Source organism: Phacochoerus africanus, chromosome 11 (assembly GCF_016906955.1).
Source record: "Phacochoerus africanus isolate WHEZ1 chromosome 11, ROS_Pafr_v1, whole genome shotgun sequence".
NCBI lineage: Eukaryota > Metazoa > Chordata > Mammalia > Artiodactyla > Suidae > Phacochoerus > Phacochoerus africanus.
In genome coordinates, this window is record NC_062554.1 from 39259437 (window position 1) to 39275657 (window position 16221).

General features: G+C 39.5%; 1 protein-coding gene across 4 annotated transcripts in view; it reads right to left on the reverse strand.

The window, feature by feature from the left end:
• ALG9 (ALG9 alpha-1,2-mannosyltransferase) overlaps nucleotides 1-16221 on the reverse strand; it is an 88995-nt gene that overhangs the window by 70844 nt on the left and 1930 nt on the right. For all 4 annotated transcript variants that reach the window (XM_047752191.1, XM_047752192.1, XM_047752195.1 and 1 more), the window contains exons 3-8: nucleotides 15747-15881; nucleotides 12408-12478; nucleotides 9815-9903; nucleotides 6416-6551; nucleotides 4158-4245; nucleotides 3875-3980 (exon numbers count right to left, since the gene is read on the reverse strand). In XM_047752191.1, coding sequence (XP_047608147.1) covers nucleotides 3875-3980; nucleotides 4158-4245; nucleotides 6416-6551; nucleotides 9815-9903; nucleotides 12408-12478; nucleotides 15747-15881 — 625 coding nt within the window. The remainder of the gene's footprint in view (nucleotides 1-3874; nucleotides 3981-4157; nucleotides 4246-6415; nucleotides 6552-9814; nucleotides 9904-12407; nucleotides 12479-15746; nucleotides 15882-16221) is intronic.

Below are 16221 nucleotides of genomic sequence, written 5' to 3' on the forward strand. Positions count from 1 at the left end.
ATACCAGTCAGATTTGCTTCCCCTGAGTCACAATGATTCTTATTTGGTATCAAGATAATCCCAACCTAGCATACCACAACAGGTCTAAGCAAAATAATTCTAAGACATAATAGTGATCAAGGCACATAATCTGATGGATACTTCAGCATTTGTTCATTCTTTCATTCATTCATAAGAAATCTTTATTGAAGATCTAGAATACACGAGCTAAGGTGAGAGAACTATTCTCTGGAAGCCTACTAAAGCAAAAAGGAGTTAACACTGGCATTCCCATCATGGCTCAGCAGGTTAAAAACCCAACGTAGTCTCTGTGAGGATATGGGTTCAATCCTTGACCTCAATGGGTTAAGAATCTGGCATTGATCGCAGATGCGGCTCAAATCCTGCGTTGCTGTAGCAGTGGTGTAGGCTGGCAGCTGCAGCTCTGATTTGACTCCCAGCCTAGGAACTTACATATGCCACAGGTGGAGCCATACAAAGAAAAAAAAAAGGAGTTAACATGGAAACCAGTCACATTTGAAAATGTGTCAAAGATGAGGAAAAAGCATAAAAATTCTACCATCAAGGAACAACCCCCTAAAATCTGGCTGACTGCAGCACTGCATCACTCCTGTGACATACAATATGATAATTTCCTCTGTCCCAATGAAGCTTTTCTATCACTAGAAAAGTGATCAGTTCCTGTACATCCAAAATATCTGAACTGAAACTAACCCAGATTCATTAAAGCAGGCAGAGTAGAGCCCCAAAGATTCTTCCCTGCAAAACACTGGCTGAAATGAACAGACAGATGCCAACATCCAAGGAAAGACTAGCCCCTGCTCTGCTGGATCCCCAAACCTACCCACTGGTAAATCAGAAACATTAACTTCAGTCAGAATTTAGTATATCTTCCCTACTCTCCCTACCAACCAGCTTATTTCTAGATGTAAAAACTTCATCAATCTAGAGGATTACAAAGACTATATCATTTTCATATGCTCTCATACGAAGTTTTATAAGTAAGCAGTCAGAATACAATACGTGAAAACCCATTTAAGGAGTTCCCGTCGTGGCACAGTGGTTAACGAATCCGACTAGGAACCATGAGGTTGCGGGTTCGGTCCCTGCCCTTGCTCAGTGGGTTAACGATCCGGCGTTGCCGTGAGCTGTGGTGTAGGTTGCAGACGCAGCTCGGATCCCACGTTGCTGTAGCTCTGGCGTAGGCTGGTGGCTACAGCTCCAATTGGACCCCTAGCCTGGGAACCTCCATATGCTGTGGGAGCAGCCCAAGAAATAGCAAAAAAGAAAAAAAAAAAAACATTTAAAAGGTAGAGAAGCCAATTTTTCAAAATTAAATTCAAATTAAAGCAATGCATTCACCTATATACAATGGATATTATGCTTCAAATAGGTTCCATGTAAGCCAATTTCTACTATGCAATCTGGATCTAGGAGGAGAGTCTCTCACCTATTGTCTTATAGAATCAAATAAAACTTTACAAATAGGAGTTCCCATCATGGCTCAGCAGAAATAAATTTAACTAGCATCCATGACGTTCGAGCCTCAGCCTTGCTCAGGGGGTTAAGGACCCGGCGTTGCCATGAGCTGTGGTTGGTAGGTGGCTGGCGGCTACAGTTCCGCTTTAACCCCTAGCCTAGAAACCTCCATATGCCTCAGGTGCGCACCTAAGTAGACCAAAAAAAAAAAAAAAAAGTATTTAAAAAAAAAAACCTTTAAAAGTAAACTAAAACGAGGGGCAATTAAAAACAAGCAAACTCTCTCTAGCTAAAGAGAGACATCTAGAGGCAAAAGCTTAAAGTTGGGGCTTTTTCTCATATTCTTGGGGATCTTGGAGCCACATAGAGGAGACTTTTAAGATTCCTTTATTTAGGGAATTCCTGTTTGTGGCTCAGCACATTAAGAAGCCGACTAATATCCATGAGGATGCAGGTTCAATCCCTGCATCCTCACTCTGTGGGTTAAGGATCCAGCATTGTTGTGAGCTGTGGTATAGTCTGCAGACGTGGCTCAGATCTGGCGTGGCTGTGGTATAGGCTGGCAGCTGCAGCTCTGATTTGATCCCTAGCCTGGGAACTTCCATATGCTGCAGGTGCAGCCCTAAAAAAATAAATAAATAAAAATAAATAAATAAATAATTCCTCTCTTTAGCAATTATTCTGTCACCATGCAGTTTGTGAATTCAATTCACTGAACAAAACACTTTATTTTTAACCTATTACTTGCCATCTAAAATGACAATATTGCCTAAAACACAGGAGGCCCAATTAAATCTCATTCATATGCTTACTTTAAGCCTCCTCATTTAATCTGTTGGTTCAAAATTCGTAAGAGATGCAGATAGAGATAATATTGACCTGCTTGATAGCAGAACTCCAAGACAATCACATATACAGAATGCTCTAAGACCTTCTAACACTGAAGAAACTACCCTTATTTAATCAGAAACTGTCTCATAAAATGTTTACTGACTTGGCCGATCTGATCAGAAAGATCTTTAGCTCACCCCTCCATGATGGTCACTAACTCAAATGTCTCTAGGGGAGTTCCCACAGTGGCTCAGTGGTTAAAGAATCCGACTAGGAACCATGAGGCTGAGGGTTCGATCCCAGGTCTTGCTCAGTGGGTTAAAGATCTGGCGTTGCCGTGAGCTGTGGTATAGGTTGCAGATGAGGCTCGGATCCCGTGTTGCTGTGGCTCTGGTGTAGGCCGGCGGCTACAGCTCCGATTAGACCCCTAGCCTGGGAACCTCCATATGCTGCGGATGCGGCCCTAGAAAAAGACAAAAATATAAAAAATTGAAAAATTTTTAAAAAGTCTTTAGGGGCCAAATAAAACAGGCTCAACAGCTTGGGGGAAAAAAAACTAGCTAAGAGAAAGGCATTGGGGAGGGGTAGAGATGGGCAGATATTGGAGAATCACCCCAGACTAAAGATATTTGATTGTTTTTTCCCCTTAACCCTAAACTGGCCCAACTACCCATCTCTCTCTCATGCTGACCTCACCCCCATTTGCTAGACTTTGCCAACAGATTTTCTAAACTAAGGCATAATACTAAAGTAATGCAGATTAAGAAAGAGAAAGTAATATTAAATGTGTATACATATAGAAAATGTATGAAGGAAAATTTTCCAAGGTGTTATTAATAACTATCTACGGGTATGGGATCATGAATGTTTTAATTTTCTTATTTTTTTCATATTAATTTTTCCTTTTTTTTTTTCTTTTCTTTTTATAGCCACACATGTAGCATATGGAAGTTTCGGGCTAGGGGTTAAATTGAAGCTGCAGCTGAGGCCTACGCCACAGCCACAGCAACGTGGGATCCTTAACCAATTGAGCAAGGCCAGGGATTGAACCCACATCCTCACAGAAACAACACGGGGTTCTTAAACTGCTGAGCCATAATGGGAACTCCAATTTTTGTTGTATTAATTTTCTAATGAGAACAGAAAAAGTAACTTAATTTTAAAAGACCAGCAAAAGCCAAGGCATACCTGACAGAGTCCCCACTACTCTGAAACTAAGAGGCAGTAGGATTAACAAAAAGCCATATCTGAATATCATGTCAATCAAGGAAAAGTTATATATTATTCACTGTGCTATGTTCAAAAGTCATTTTTTTTCATTTTGGCCGCACCCCCAGCATGCAGAAGTTCCAGGGCCAGGGATCAAACCTGAGTCACAGGAATGACAATGTTAGCTTCTTAACCCACTGAGCCACCAGGGAACTCCAAATGTCATTTATTTTCAAATAAGACTATCAGCAAAGAAATGCAATATTTGATAAAATGAGGCTACTGAATTAAAATTTCAAAGCTGAGGCAAATTTATCTATCTCCTAACTCTTCCCCAAATTTCAAAAGGTCTTACCGTAAAGATCAGGTCCATGAGGAGTAAAGACATTATACAGAACAATGTTGAGTGGTGCAATCACCAACTTCCCATAATAGTAGCTGTCAATGACCACCACAGGCACCTAGAACAGAGCGGAGTATAGATAGCAATTGCAGGGTTTTGCTCTGGAAACATTCTCACATCTCTCACAATGCTAATAGGACACACTTGAGAATGAAAAACACAACCAACTCCCAACCACATTAGAAGCTGCTTTCATTACAACTTTAGAACAAAACAAGGAAAAAAGAAAACTCACCAGAAAGAGCATTAGGGCAACCAGTGACCAATGAAAGAAACTCTTCCACCTGTGTTTCATGACCAGCAAATCAAAGGCAATGGGTAAACTGTTTAACAGAGAAATAGAAAGTGGGGAGTTAAATACTTAGAATATACACTCACACAGGTCAGATTCACACATACCTCATGCTGAACTGAGAATAAAGTCTCTACCAGTTACAGGGAGGTTACGGGGAGGGAAGAAAACTTGGCACATGAAAGGACGTCTTCAAAAGTTAAAAATGTGCTCTCTTCACAGGACCCATCAGGATGCGATGCACCCCACAATGCATAAGAAATATAAATATATAAAAATAAATATTCAGCTTCTAGAATGAACTCTATTCTATATGTATTTATGTGTAATGGACATTTAAAATATATTAATCCTGGAGTTCCACTGTGGCTCAGAAAGAACCCGATTAGTATCCATGAGGATGGGGGTTCCATCCCTGGCCTTGCTCAGTGGGTTAAGGATCCCAATGCTGCCACAGCTCCAATTTAACCCCTAACCTGGGAACTTCCATATGCTGCTGGTGCAGCCCTAAGAGAAAAAAAAACATACTGGTACAAAAACAGACATATGTACCAATGGAACCCAACAGAGAGAGCCCAGAAATATACCCTGACACTTAGAGTCAATTAATCTTCAACAAAGAGGCAAAGAATATAAAATGGGAAAAAGATAATCTCTTTAGCAATTGGTGCTGGGAAAACTGGACAGCTGCATGTAAACCAATGAAACCGGATCACACGCTCACGCCATGCACAAAAATAAACTCAAAATGTCTTAAAGACTTAAACATAACACACCACCATCAAACTCCTAGAAGAGAACATAGGCAAAACATTCTCTGACATCAATCGTACAAATGTTTTCTTAGGTCAGTCGCCCAAGGCAAATAGAAATAAAAACAAAAACAAACCAGTGGGACCTAATCAAACTTATAAGCTTTTGCATAGCAAAGGAAACCATAAAAACAAACAAACAAACAAACAAACAAAAACACGAAAAGACAACCTACAAAATGGGAGAAAGAGTTGCAAACAATGTAACTGACAAGGGCTTAATCTCCAAAATATACGAACAGCTTATACAACTCAACAGCAAAAAAATAAACAACCCAATTGAAAAATGGGCAGAAAACCTTGAGACATTTCTCCAAAGAAGACATACAGATGGCCAACATCACTAATTATTAGAGGAATGCAATTCAAAACTACAATGAAGTATCATTTCACACCTCTCAGAATGGCTATTATTAATAAGACTACAAATAACAAATGCTGGAGAAGGTGTAGAGAAAAGGGAACCCTCCTGAACTGTTGGTGGGAATGTAAACTGGTATAACCACTATGGGAAACAGTGTGGAGGTTCCTCAGAAAACTGAATACAGAACCACCATATGATCCAGCAATCCCACTCCTGGGCATATAACCAGACAAAACTTTCATTCAAAAAGATACATGCAACATCTATGTTCTTGCAGCACTATTCACAATAGTCAAGACATGGAAATAACCTAAATGTCCACTGACAGATAAACGGATTAAGACGATGTGGTACATATACACAACAGGCTACTACTCAGCCATAAAAAAAGAACAAAATAATGCCACTTGCAGCAACATGGATGCAACTAGAGAGTCTCATACTAAGTAAAGTAAGTCAGAAAGAAATACAGATACCATATGATATCACTTATATGTGGAATCTAAAGTATTTCACAAATGAACCTACATATAGAATAGAAACAGACTCACAGACATGAAGCAGACTCTTTGTTGCCAAGGGGGAGGGAGTGGGATGGACTGGGAGTTTGGGGTGAACAGATGCAAACTGTCACATTTAGAATGGATGGACAATGGGGTCCTGCTGTATAGATCCAAAAGCAAACATGATCTGAAAGGCCAATTACTCAAAACCTCATGGAGTATACTTTCTCATTTATAAAGCACTAATAATTGTATTTGTCTTGCAAAGTTGTTGGTTTAGGGGTAAAGTTCATAAGGGGTTTAGCAGTGCCTAACATATAGCAGATACTCAACAGTCACTATTCTTACTAGAATTAACCATAACAATAAGTACAAAGAAAAATACTCTTCCACTTCCCAGAATCTTTGTATAATTAATTCCTAAGACTTCAGGTCCTATCCAGAGAATATGAAGGTAACCTAACATTAAGACTGACTATATAGCCAGTGACACAAGGAAGACAAATCATATTAGTTTCTTACCCAAGAGCCGCACTGAATGGCCAGCCTAAGATAGCCCCAGCTGCTACTCCAAGCACAGCAATGGAAGTTTTGTCCATATACCAGCCAGTCATGGCTATCAAGGTAGTGTACATACAGAAGCTGCTAGGAAGGAACGCTGCAAGAGAAAAGAAATGAATGAAAAAAAAGAGAGAGAGAAAGGGACAAGAGATTGAGATTAGGCATCAATTATTAAAAATGCACCGGCACTGCAAAATGTCAATAACCAGGAATATATTTGGGGCAATGCTATATTAGAAATGGTGAGTAAAGCGATACTCTTTAAAAAAAAAAAAAAAATGGGAGTTCCCGTCGTGGCTCAGTGGTTAACGAATCCGACTAGGAACCATGAGGTTGCGGGTTCGATCCCTGCCCTTGCTCAGTGGGTTAACGATCCGGTGTTGCCATGAGCTGTGGTGTAGGTTGCAGACGTGGCTCGGATCTGGCGTTGCTGTGGCTGTGGCGGAGGCCGGTGGCTACAGCTCCAATTCGACCCCTAGCCTGGGAACCTCCATATGCCGCGGGAGCGGCCCAAGAAATGGCAAAAAAAAAAAGACAAAAAAAAATGAAGTTCAAAGATTTTCTTATTTTCTCACTACTGTTTTTTTACTTTTTTTGTTTTGTATTTTTAAGGCCGTACATATGGCATATGGTCCAAGCCACGTATTCGACCTACACCACAGCTCATGGCAACACGAGATCCTTAACCCACTGAGCGAGGCCAGGGATCGAACCCTCGTCCTCATGGCAACTAGTCAGGTTCGTTACTGCTGAGCCATGATGGGAACTCCTACTTTTTTTTTTAACTTTTTTTTTTTTTACCTGCACCCATGGCATATAAAAGTTCCCAGACCAGGGACTGAACTTGCACCACAGCAGTGACCCAAGCTACTGCACTCACTCCTGTTTTTTATCTACCAACACATTGCTCAATTATTCAAAGCCATCTGTGCCATTTAACTCCTGGCCTGTACCCTGCACCCCAAATCCCAAACTTACAGAATTCCAGGTTCCCAAGGAATACCCCAGGCTATATTTCCAGATAGGAAATACACTTTAAGAAACCTAAGAGTCATTGCTAACAATCTGTTTCTGAAGAAGTTTACCTTCTGAGAGTCTTCTGAGACTATCCTGGTACCAACTTGTACCCCACAGGAATTCTAGGAAGCCTTGCCATGGGCCACATGTTTGATGGCAGCACTGCTTTGCACCCTGCATCTACTGACACAGATAGCTTTGCATTCAGCTGTCATTCTAACTGTTTCCATCAAGTATACAACAGGCAATGTTGTATATAAAAAAGGACTGACCACCTCCAGGGTCTCTGCAACAGTAACATTTCATTAAAGGGTTTCTAACCACTCTACACAGAAATGCAGATTTGCCCCTCCCCTCACCTTGTACTAGGGAAGAAAAATCAGTACCAACTCCAGCAAGAACCGCAATGAACAGGCAGTATGATTTAGGAAACTCAGCAAAGCATTCAGAAGTTCTGTATCAAAGGATACCTTTAACTTATCTGTGCCTTAACATCCTCAACTTAATTACAAAACTAAAGACACTCCCAGGTATCTCCCTCACAAAAGAATCAATTTGGGGAGTAGCAAAGTAAACTAAAAAAAAAAAAATTTGATATATATGTATGTGTGTGTGTGTGTGTGTGTGTATATACATATATATACATATACAAAGTATAACCTTCCCAGATAAATGCTAAATAATAATGATGTCATCCAAAGCTGTCAATTCCAGCTGCCAGTGAAGAGGGTAGAATAACATGGCTTCTGACACAGTCAATGAAAGCAATGTAAATATATACTTTTGTGCTAGATACTACTTTTGTGTATTTTTAGTGTGTATACTAGATTCTGGTACACACAAGCAATAATTAAAATTGAGATAATTGGAGTTCCCGTCGTGGCGCAGTGGTTAACGAATCCGACTAGGAACCATGAGGTTGCGGGTTCGGTCCCTGCCCTTGCTCAGTGGGTTAACGATCCGGCATTGCCGTGAGCTGTGGTGTAGGCTGCAGACGCGGCTCAGATCCCGCGTTGCTGTGGCTCTGGCTTAGGCCAGTGGCTATGGCTCCGATTGGACCCCTAGCCTGGGAACCTCCATATGCTGCGGGAGCGGCCCAAAGAAATAGCAAAAAGACAAAAAAAAATTGAGATAATTACATCTAGTAATTTAATTTCTCTGGATAATTGGAAACAGGCTACCTTTTGGCAACAGGCCACTTTGTCTCAGCTCACAGAAGACAAATGTTCAATGGCAGCATAGTTCAAAAGCCAGCACTCTAAAGATTTTTTTCTAAATTTCTAGAAGCTTACTATTTAAAAAAAAACAGTCCAACAGAAGATGTATACTTCTATAAAATACATTGCAAATACTTGGCATAAAATAGAACCATCAAGACCAGAGTTTTTGAATATAAAGAGCTTCCTTGAGCAAAATAACAAAATTGTTTGCCTTCCCCTAAAAGCAAAGAAAGGCAATGGATGCCTGTGTTTTTCAGCCTTACAGTCATAAAAAATACAATAATGTAACAGCAACCCAATGAAAATAACAGCTCTACCACAGATAAATTCTTTGACTTTCAGTAAGTCAGTTTACCTTTCTGTTTCAGTGTCCTTATCTGAAAAAATGAGAAAATATTTATCTTATTTATACCATAGGATTGTTGTAAAGGTCAATCAAGATCATGTGGATAAGGGAGTTCCCATTGTAGTTCAGCAGGTTAAGAACCTGACATAATGTCCTTGAGGATGCACGTTCAATCCCTGGCCTCACCAGTGGGTTAAGGATCTGGTGTTGCCATGAGCTGTGGTGTAGGCTGCAGATGAGACTCAGATCCTGAGTTTCTGTGGCTGCGGTGTAAGCCTGCAGCTGCAGCTCCGATATGAGCCCTGGCCCAAGAACTACCATATGCTGCAGCTGTAAAAAAAAAAAAAAAAAAAAATCAGGTAGTTAAGGAGTTTCCATTGTGGCTCCGCAGGTTAAGAACCTGCCTAGTATCCATGAGGATGCAGGTCAATCCCTGGCCTCACTCAGTGGGTTATGGATCAGGCGTTGCCACAAGCTGCAGTGTGGGTCACAGATACAGCCTGGATCTGGCATGGCTGTGGCTATAGTATAGGTTGGCAGCTCTGGCTACAAACCCAAGGCCTGGGACCCTCCATATGAAGCAGATACAGCCCTAAAAAGACCAAAAAAATAAAATAAAAATTTTTTTAAATTTAAAAAAGATCAGGCAAATAATAGAACTGTGCAAATTACTGGCATGTTATACAAATATAATCCACATCTGGACAAGATCTTCCACCTGATGCAACTATGAAATACCAGTGAACCTGATATGCCCTCACCAGCTCGCTTACTTACCTGATGATGAGCAAAACATGCCAGTGCTGAGAACCAAGAAGGCTAGCATCATTCGACTTACATGCAACCCAAACTTCTTGCACACAGCCCTAGAAGAAAGGCAAAGACTATTCTGAATAGCAAACCTTAGGGATGGAAATTTCACATCAAAGGACAAAAACATGCCTGTGTCACAGAGTGCACTGAAGATCTAAAGTCAAACTGGAACCGTCTCAACAGGTTTGTTGGCAATTTTGTGTACATAAGAACCCATTCTTATTCCTTACGCAGGAGAGAATCTCTCTACCTAAGAGGATATGTATACTTTCTGTGCTAAGATTATGTCTACTCTGTTTAGGAAAACAGCATGATGTAAGGGAAAAATAACAGGCCTCAGATGGGCACAGGTTGAAATGCTGGCCCTTCCACTCACTAGCAGTGATACCTTGGTTTAGTTACATAACCTCTATCATATTCCTCATCTATTAAATGATGATAATGATAATACTGACTTATTTTCGTATGGTTTCTGTGAGAGCAGCACATGGGACGGTGCTTAGAAGAGTGCCAGGCACAGAGATGCTCAACAGATGGCAGTCATCAGATAAAAAGACTTAGAAGATACATGAAAGTTTTAAGTGGTTTTTTGAGGAAACTCATGCTGTCCTCCACAGTAGTAGTACCATTTTGCACTCCCACAGACAGTGTGCAAGGGTTCCAATTTCTCTACATTTTTACCAACACCTGTTGCCTATGTTTTTCAATAAGATCTATTCTAACAGATATGAATTGATTTCATTGTGGGTTTTTTTTGTTGTTGTTTTTTGTTTTTTTTTTCTGTCTTTTTGCTATTTCTTGGGCCAATCCCGCGGCATATGGAGGTTCCCAGGCTAGGGGTCCAATCGGGACTGTAGCCACCAGCCTACACCAGAGCCACAGCAACGCAGGATCCGAGCCGCATCTGCAAACTACATCACAGCCCACGGAAACGCTGGATCGTTAACCCACTGAGCAAGGGCAGGGACCGAACCCGCAACCTCATAGTTCCTAGTCAGATTCATTAACCACTGCACCACGACGGGACCTCCTCATTGTGGTTTTGATTTGAACTTTCCTAATGATTAGTGATACTGACCATCTTTTCATATACTTGTTGGCCAGATTATTAGTTTTTTCTACTACTGAGTTATGGGAGGTTCTTACATATTTTGGAAACAAACCTCTTATCAGATATATGGTTTGCAAATATCCTCTCCCACTGTGTAAGCTCCTTTTCACACCACTGATTGCTTAGTCTCTTGTTTCTTATTTATGTTAAGTCCTTTTTACTTCTCTACAAATACTAATTATATTATATTCTTATTTTAACAATTGCTAATAAATGAAGTTCTGCAGTTCAGCTTTCTATTGATTGTATCTCTGCTGGCTTTCACCTATAATGTCTTGTTACCTTCTGTGCTTTATCATTTACATTTATTATAATTTCTTGTTCACAAGAACTTTCTGTGGTAATTCCTTGTCAACTGGGTTAAGGATTGACTTCTCTAGAGAAATTTTACATTTGTTTTTGCAAGATGCCTGGGGATGTCATCAATCCAGAACAATTTAAAATAAATTCTCAAATTGGGATTTAGGGGACCATGTGGGTGTTTTGCATTCAGATCTGAGCTTGTATGAAAACAAATTTAAGGTTACAATCCTCAAAAGCAGCACTGGATTTCTTTTTCCTTCTATTCCACCCAGAGTCAAGGCCAAGGAACTTTTTCATCTGACATCTGTGATTGTTTTCCAGTGGGAAGATTTTAAACAATGATTATTAAGTCCAAATACCTTTTAAAGCATTGTTAAAATAATGTTTGCTAGGTTTTATTTTAAAAAAAGGTAGCTATTTTTATTACTGGAACACTTAAATGCTAAGTGTTCTCTAAGTTCACTAACATTCAATCAACCAATAGATATTTGGTGAAAGACAATGTATAGGGTGCAAGTAAGAGCAGTGAATCCCACATGGGGAATCATTTCCTATCACCTAAGCTCAAAGGGAGAACAGATACATCACGATCCTATTTCTTAGGACCAAAAAAAGGACTCTACTAAATCCTACCAAATAAAAGACCAGTTAGATATATATTAATGGAATTAAAATTGACAATATGAAGATATGGTATTTATCACCTCAGGAAAGAAGTGATAATTAGAAGCAGTCCCTTTCAATTATTAGATATAATAATAGGAGCTAGAAAGGAAGTGTTTTCTATTTCTTTTTTTTTTTTTTTTGCTTTTTAGGGCCACACTCAAGGCATATGGAAGTTCCCAGATTAGGGGTCAAATCAGAGCTGCAGCTGCCGGCCTACACCACAGCCACAGCAAGGTGGGATCCAAGCCAAAACTGTGACCTACACCACAGTTCATGGCAACACCAGATCCTTAACCCACTGAGCAAGGCAAGGGATTGAACCCGCATCTTCATGGATCCTAGTCAGGTTCGTTAACCACTGAGCCACTAAGGGAGCTCCATGTTTTCTATTTCAACATTGCTTCTATATCAGTGAAATAATCTCTGCTACACTGGGTTTCCTCATAGCACTTTTAGAAGCAAAGTTTTTATACTCACTTGTAAAAGTAAAGTTCACATATACAGCTCACAAAAGCCAGAAGACATCGTAAAAAGTAAAAGACTAGAATCTGAAAGAAATCCAGAACAAGAAAAAAAATTAAAAATACAAATTAGAAAAAGTCTTAAAGATGAAACCACTTTCATTTGTCATTAATAACTATAAATTGGTATAATCCTTTTGAAGAACAATTATGTATTAAGAACAATGCAAATTTTCATATCCCTAAAAACTTTTTCTTTTTTTTGGCCATGCCTGCATTGCATGGAAATTCCCAGGGCAGGGATCAAACCCACACCACAGCAGGAACCCAAGATGCTTCAGTGACAATGCCGGACCCTTAACCCACTGTACCACAAGGGAACTCCCCCCATCCCTAAATTCAAGTATAGAAGTATATCTACTTTGACTGTGGTCTATGATTCCAGCCCAAAGAAGTAACTCAAAATATGGGGGGAGGAGTTCCCGTCGTGGCGCAGTGGTTAACGAATCCGACTGGGAACCATGAGGTTGCGGGTTCGGTCCCTGCCCTTGCTCAGTAGGTTAATGATCCGGCGTTGCCGTGAGCTGTGGTGTAGATTGCAGACGCGGCTCAGATCCCGCGTTGCTGTGGCTGTGGTGTAGGCCAGTGGCTACAGCTCCAATTAGACCCCTAGCCTGGGAACCTCCACATGCCGCAGGAGCGACCCAAAGAAATAGCAAAAAGACAAAAAAAAAAAATGGGGGGAGGAGTTCTAGTCAGAAAAATGTTAATTGTAGCACTACCAATTTAGTAAAAACTATTTCTGAAACTACAAAATGGTCAATTACAGAGAAATGGTTAAATTATATTATATCTATTTCATGGATTATTACAAAGATATCAAAGTTTATGGTTACAAAGACAGTGGAACAACTCTTATGAAATAAAGTTCATTCATTCAGCAAGCACTTCTTAGATAATTATAGTAATTGATCATAATTATTACAAAATTATTACTGTAAAATACTAAGTGAAAATATATGATACAATATTAGTTCCACATCAGAGTTATAGCTATGGAAGTCAAAAGTATATGAAAAGACTGGAAAGAAATAAAATAAAATGGGGTGTTCCCATGGTGGCTCAGCGGGTTAAGGATCTGGTGTTGCCGCAAGCTGCAGTGTAGGTTGTTGATATGGTTCAGATCCTGTGTTGCTGTGGCTGTGGTGTAGGTTGGCAGCTGCAGCTCTGATTTGACCCCTAGCCTGGGAACTTCCATATGCCACAGGTGCAGCCCTAAAAAGCAAAAAAAAAAGGCAAAAAAAAATATACACATATATATATGAAAAAACGATAAAAGTGTCTGTATCAGGCTAGTGAGATTTAGTACATATTTTTCCTCCTATCTTCCAAATGTCTCAGTTATGTGGTTTTACTAATTTTAAAATTAAGAACATGAATTTTCAAAATAAAAATAACAAGGTAATAAGAACTGGATCAAACAGGTTTTATAGTACAGTGATATGTTTACGAGCACTGAATACCTCAGAATATAAGCATAATTTAAACATTGCCTATTATTAGTATTACTGCATATAACTTAAAACTACTTTCTATTTTCATCATTATAACCAAAAAATTCAAAAACGAATTCAATTAAGTGATCAGCAAATACCCAGATTCATTCATCAATTCAATAAAAACATACGGGAAACCTACTATGCATCGAGCACTCTTCTAGATGCTACTAGGAATACAGATAATTTTATTACAGAGTATTCACATTTAAGGACTCCTCATCTGGTTGAGGAAAGTAGAAAAACACTCTTAGAAAGTTAAAAATTAACATAAGTTAATATAAGAATTGTATCTGGGAGCAGGACAGTGATGTCTCCACAGCAACTAATATTCAACATAGTAACTGGACGCCTGGTCAGTGCAAAAAGACACAGAAAAGAAATGAGGTATAAGGAATGGAACAGAAGAAACTAAAGTCATATGAAAGAGAATCCAAGAGAGTCACCTGACAAACCATTGACACTAAGAAGTAAATTCAGTGAGATTTAGATTAAGATCAAAAAGCAAAAATCAATTATGTTCCTCTATATCACAGTGACTTCCTTAAAAAATTACAGAAAACAGATACCATTCTTAACAGTAACAAAGAGTATAAAAGGATCTAGGCATCATCCTATCAAAAAATGGATGTCTGAAATGGATACATTGTTTAAATTTTATTAAAAGACCCAGAAGGGAATTCCCATGGTGGCACAGCCAAAACGAATCTGACTAGTATCCATGAGGATTCTGGTTCGATCCTGGCTTTGCTCAGTGGGTTAAGGATCCAGCATTGCCGTAAGCTATGATGTAAGTCTCAGGACGTGGCTCGGATCCTGTGTTACTATTCCTGTGGCTGCGGAATAGGCCGGCAGCTGTAGCTCCGATTTGACCCCTAGCCTGGGAACCTCCATACGCCGCAGGTGCGGCCCTAAAAACAAAAACCAAAAAACAAAACAAAAAAGACAGAAATTGTTCAATCTGAACTTGGAGACAACAGACTGGAAAAATAAATGAAGAGAGCTTCAGGGACCTGTGGGACTATAATACAAGATCTAACTTCCATATCATTGGAATCTCAGCAGAGGAGAAAAGGGCAGGACTGAAAATGTCCTAAGAGAAAACTGAAATCTTCCCAAATTTGGAAAAAGATGTAAACCTAGGAGTTCCCTGGTGGCTCAGCAGGTTAAGGATCCAGAGCTGTCCCTGCTGTGACTTGGGTCATTGCTGTGATGCAGATTCCAGCTCTGGTGCAGGAACTTCCACATGCCATGGGTGCAATTAAAAAAGAAAAAAAAAAAGAAAAAAGAAAAAAGGAAAAAAGACATAAGCCTAAAGATTCAAGAAGATAAGTAAACTCTAAACAGGATAAACCCAAAGAAATCCATGTTAAGATACATCATAGTCAAATAATCTGAAAGGTAATCAGGTTAGGCTTCCTAATTATCTAATTCCTAATTATCCTTAAGCATTCTGTTTAAATTAAGCTCTCCTAATATGCTAACCCGTTGCACACCGTACTTGTCCTCTAAGACCCACAGCATTTATAACTTGTTCAAGTTTGTCCTCCCCAGTGAACTAGAAATTCCATGAGAGCAGGGATTTGGTCATTGTTACATCCACAGCATTTAACAAAGTATCTACCAAATAAAAGCTGCTCCATTAATATATGTTGCATAATGAATGAATAAATGATTCTTCTTCAAAACAAGTCCCCTCTTAAGACTACCAATCTGTTTTGTCTTTTTCACAAGTCTGTTCCAGAGACTCACCCACCTCTTAATCAATTGTGATTGTTTCCAGGTTGGCCTGCCCTTACCTTATTAGTTTGTAAAATTCTCGCATGAAATGCAGCTGGCCAGGCATGAAGCAACAGGTAAGCATAGGAGCGAATGGCATAAGCTGGGGAATATTCCCAAGTCTGAAACCCCTTCCCATAGATGAGGTAGTGTGTCTGAAAGTACAAAGCAGATGGACTCAGGGTTATATTGGCCAAAAATCCTGTTAAGAGTATGGAGGTGACATTTCTAAGCAAAAACATTAATGAGACAAAGGTATACAAAAATGCTGACATTCTCAACAAGATTTGCAACTAAGGGATAAGAATCAAAATGATACGACACTGAAAAATATTAGGACATTATAAATCCTATAAGACTGTGTTTGGCCAGCACTGAAAGCTTGAATTTTACCCTCTACTTGTTTTTTAAAAAATACTCAATAGCCAAAACAGAAATTCTAAGTCTTATATTTTCCTTCAGACTACTACAATAAGCATTCTTTTTTTATGCAAA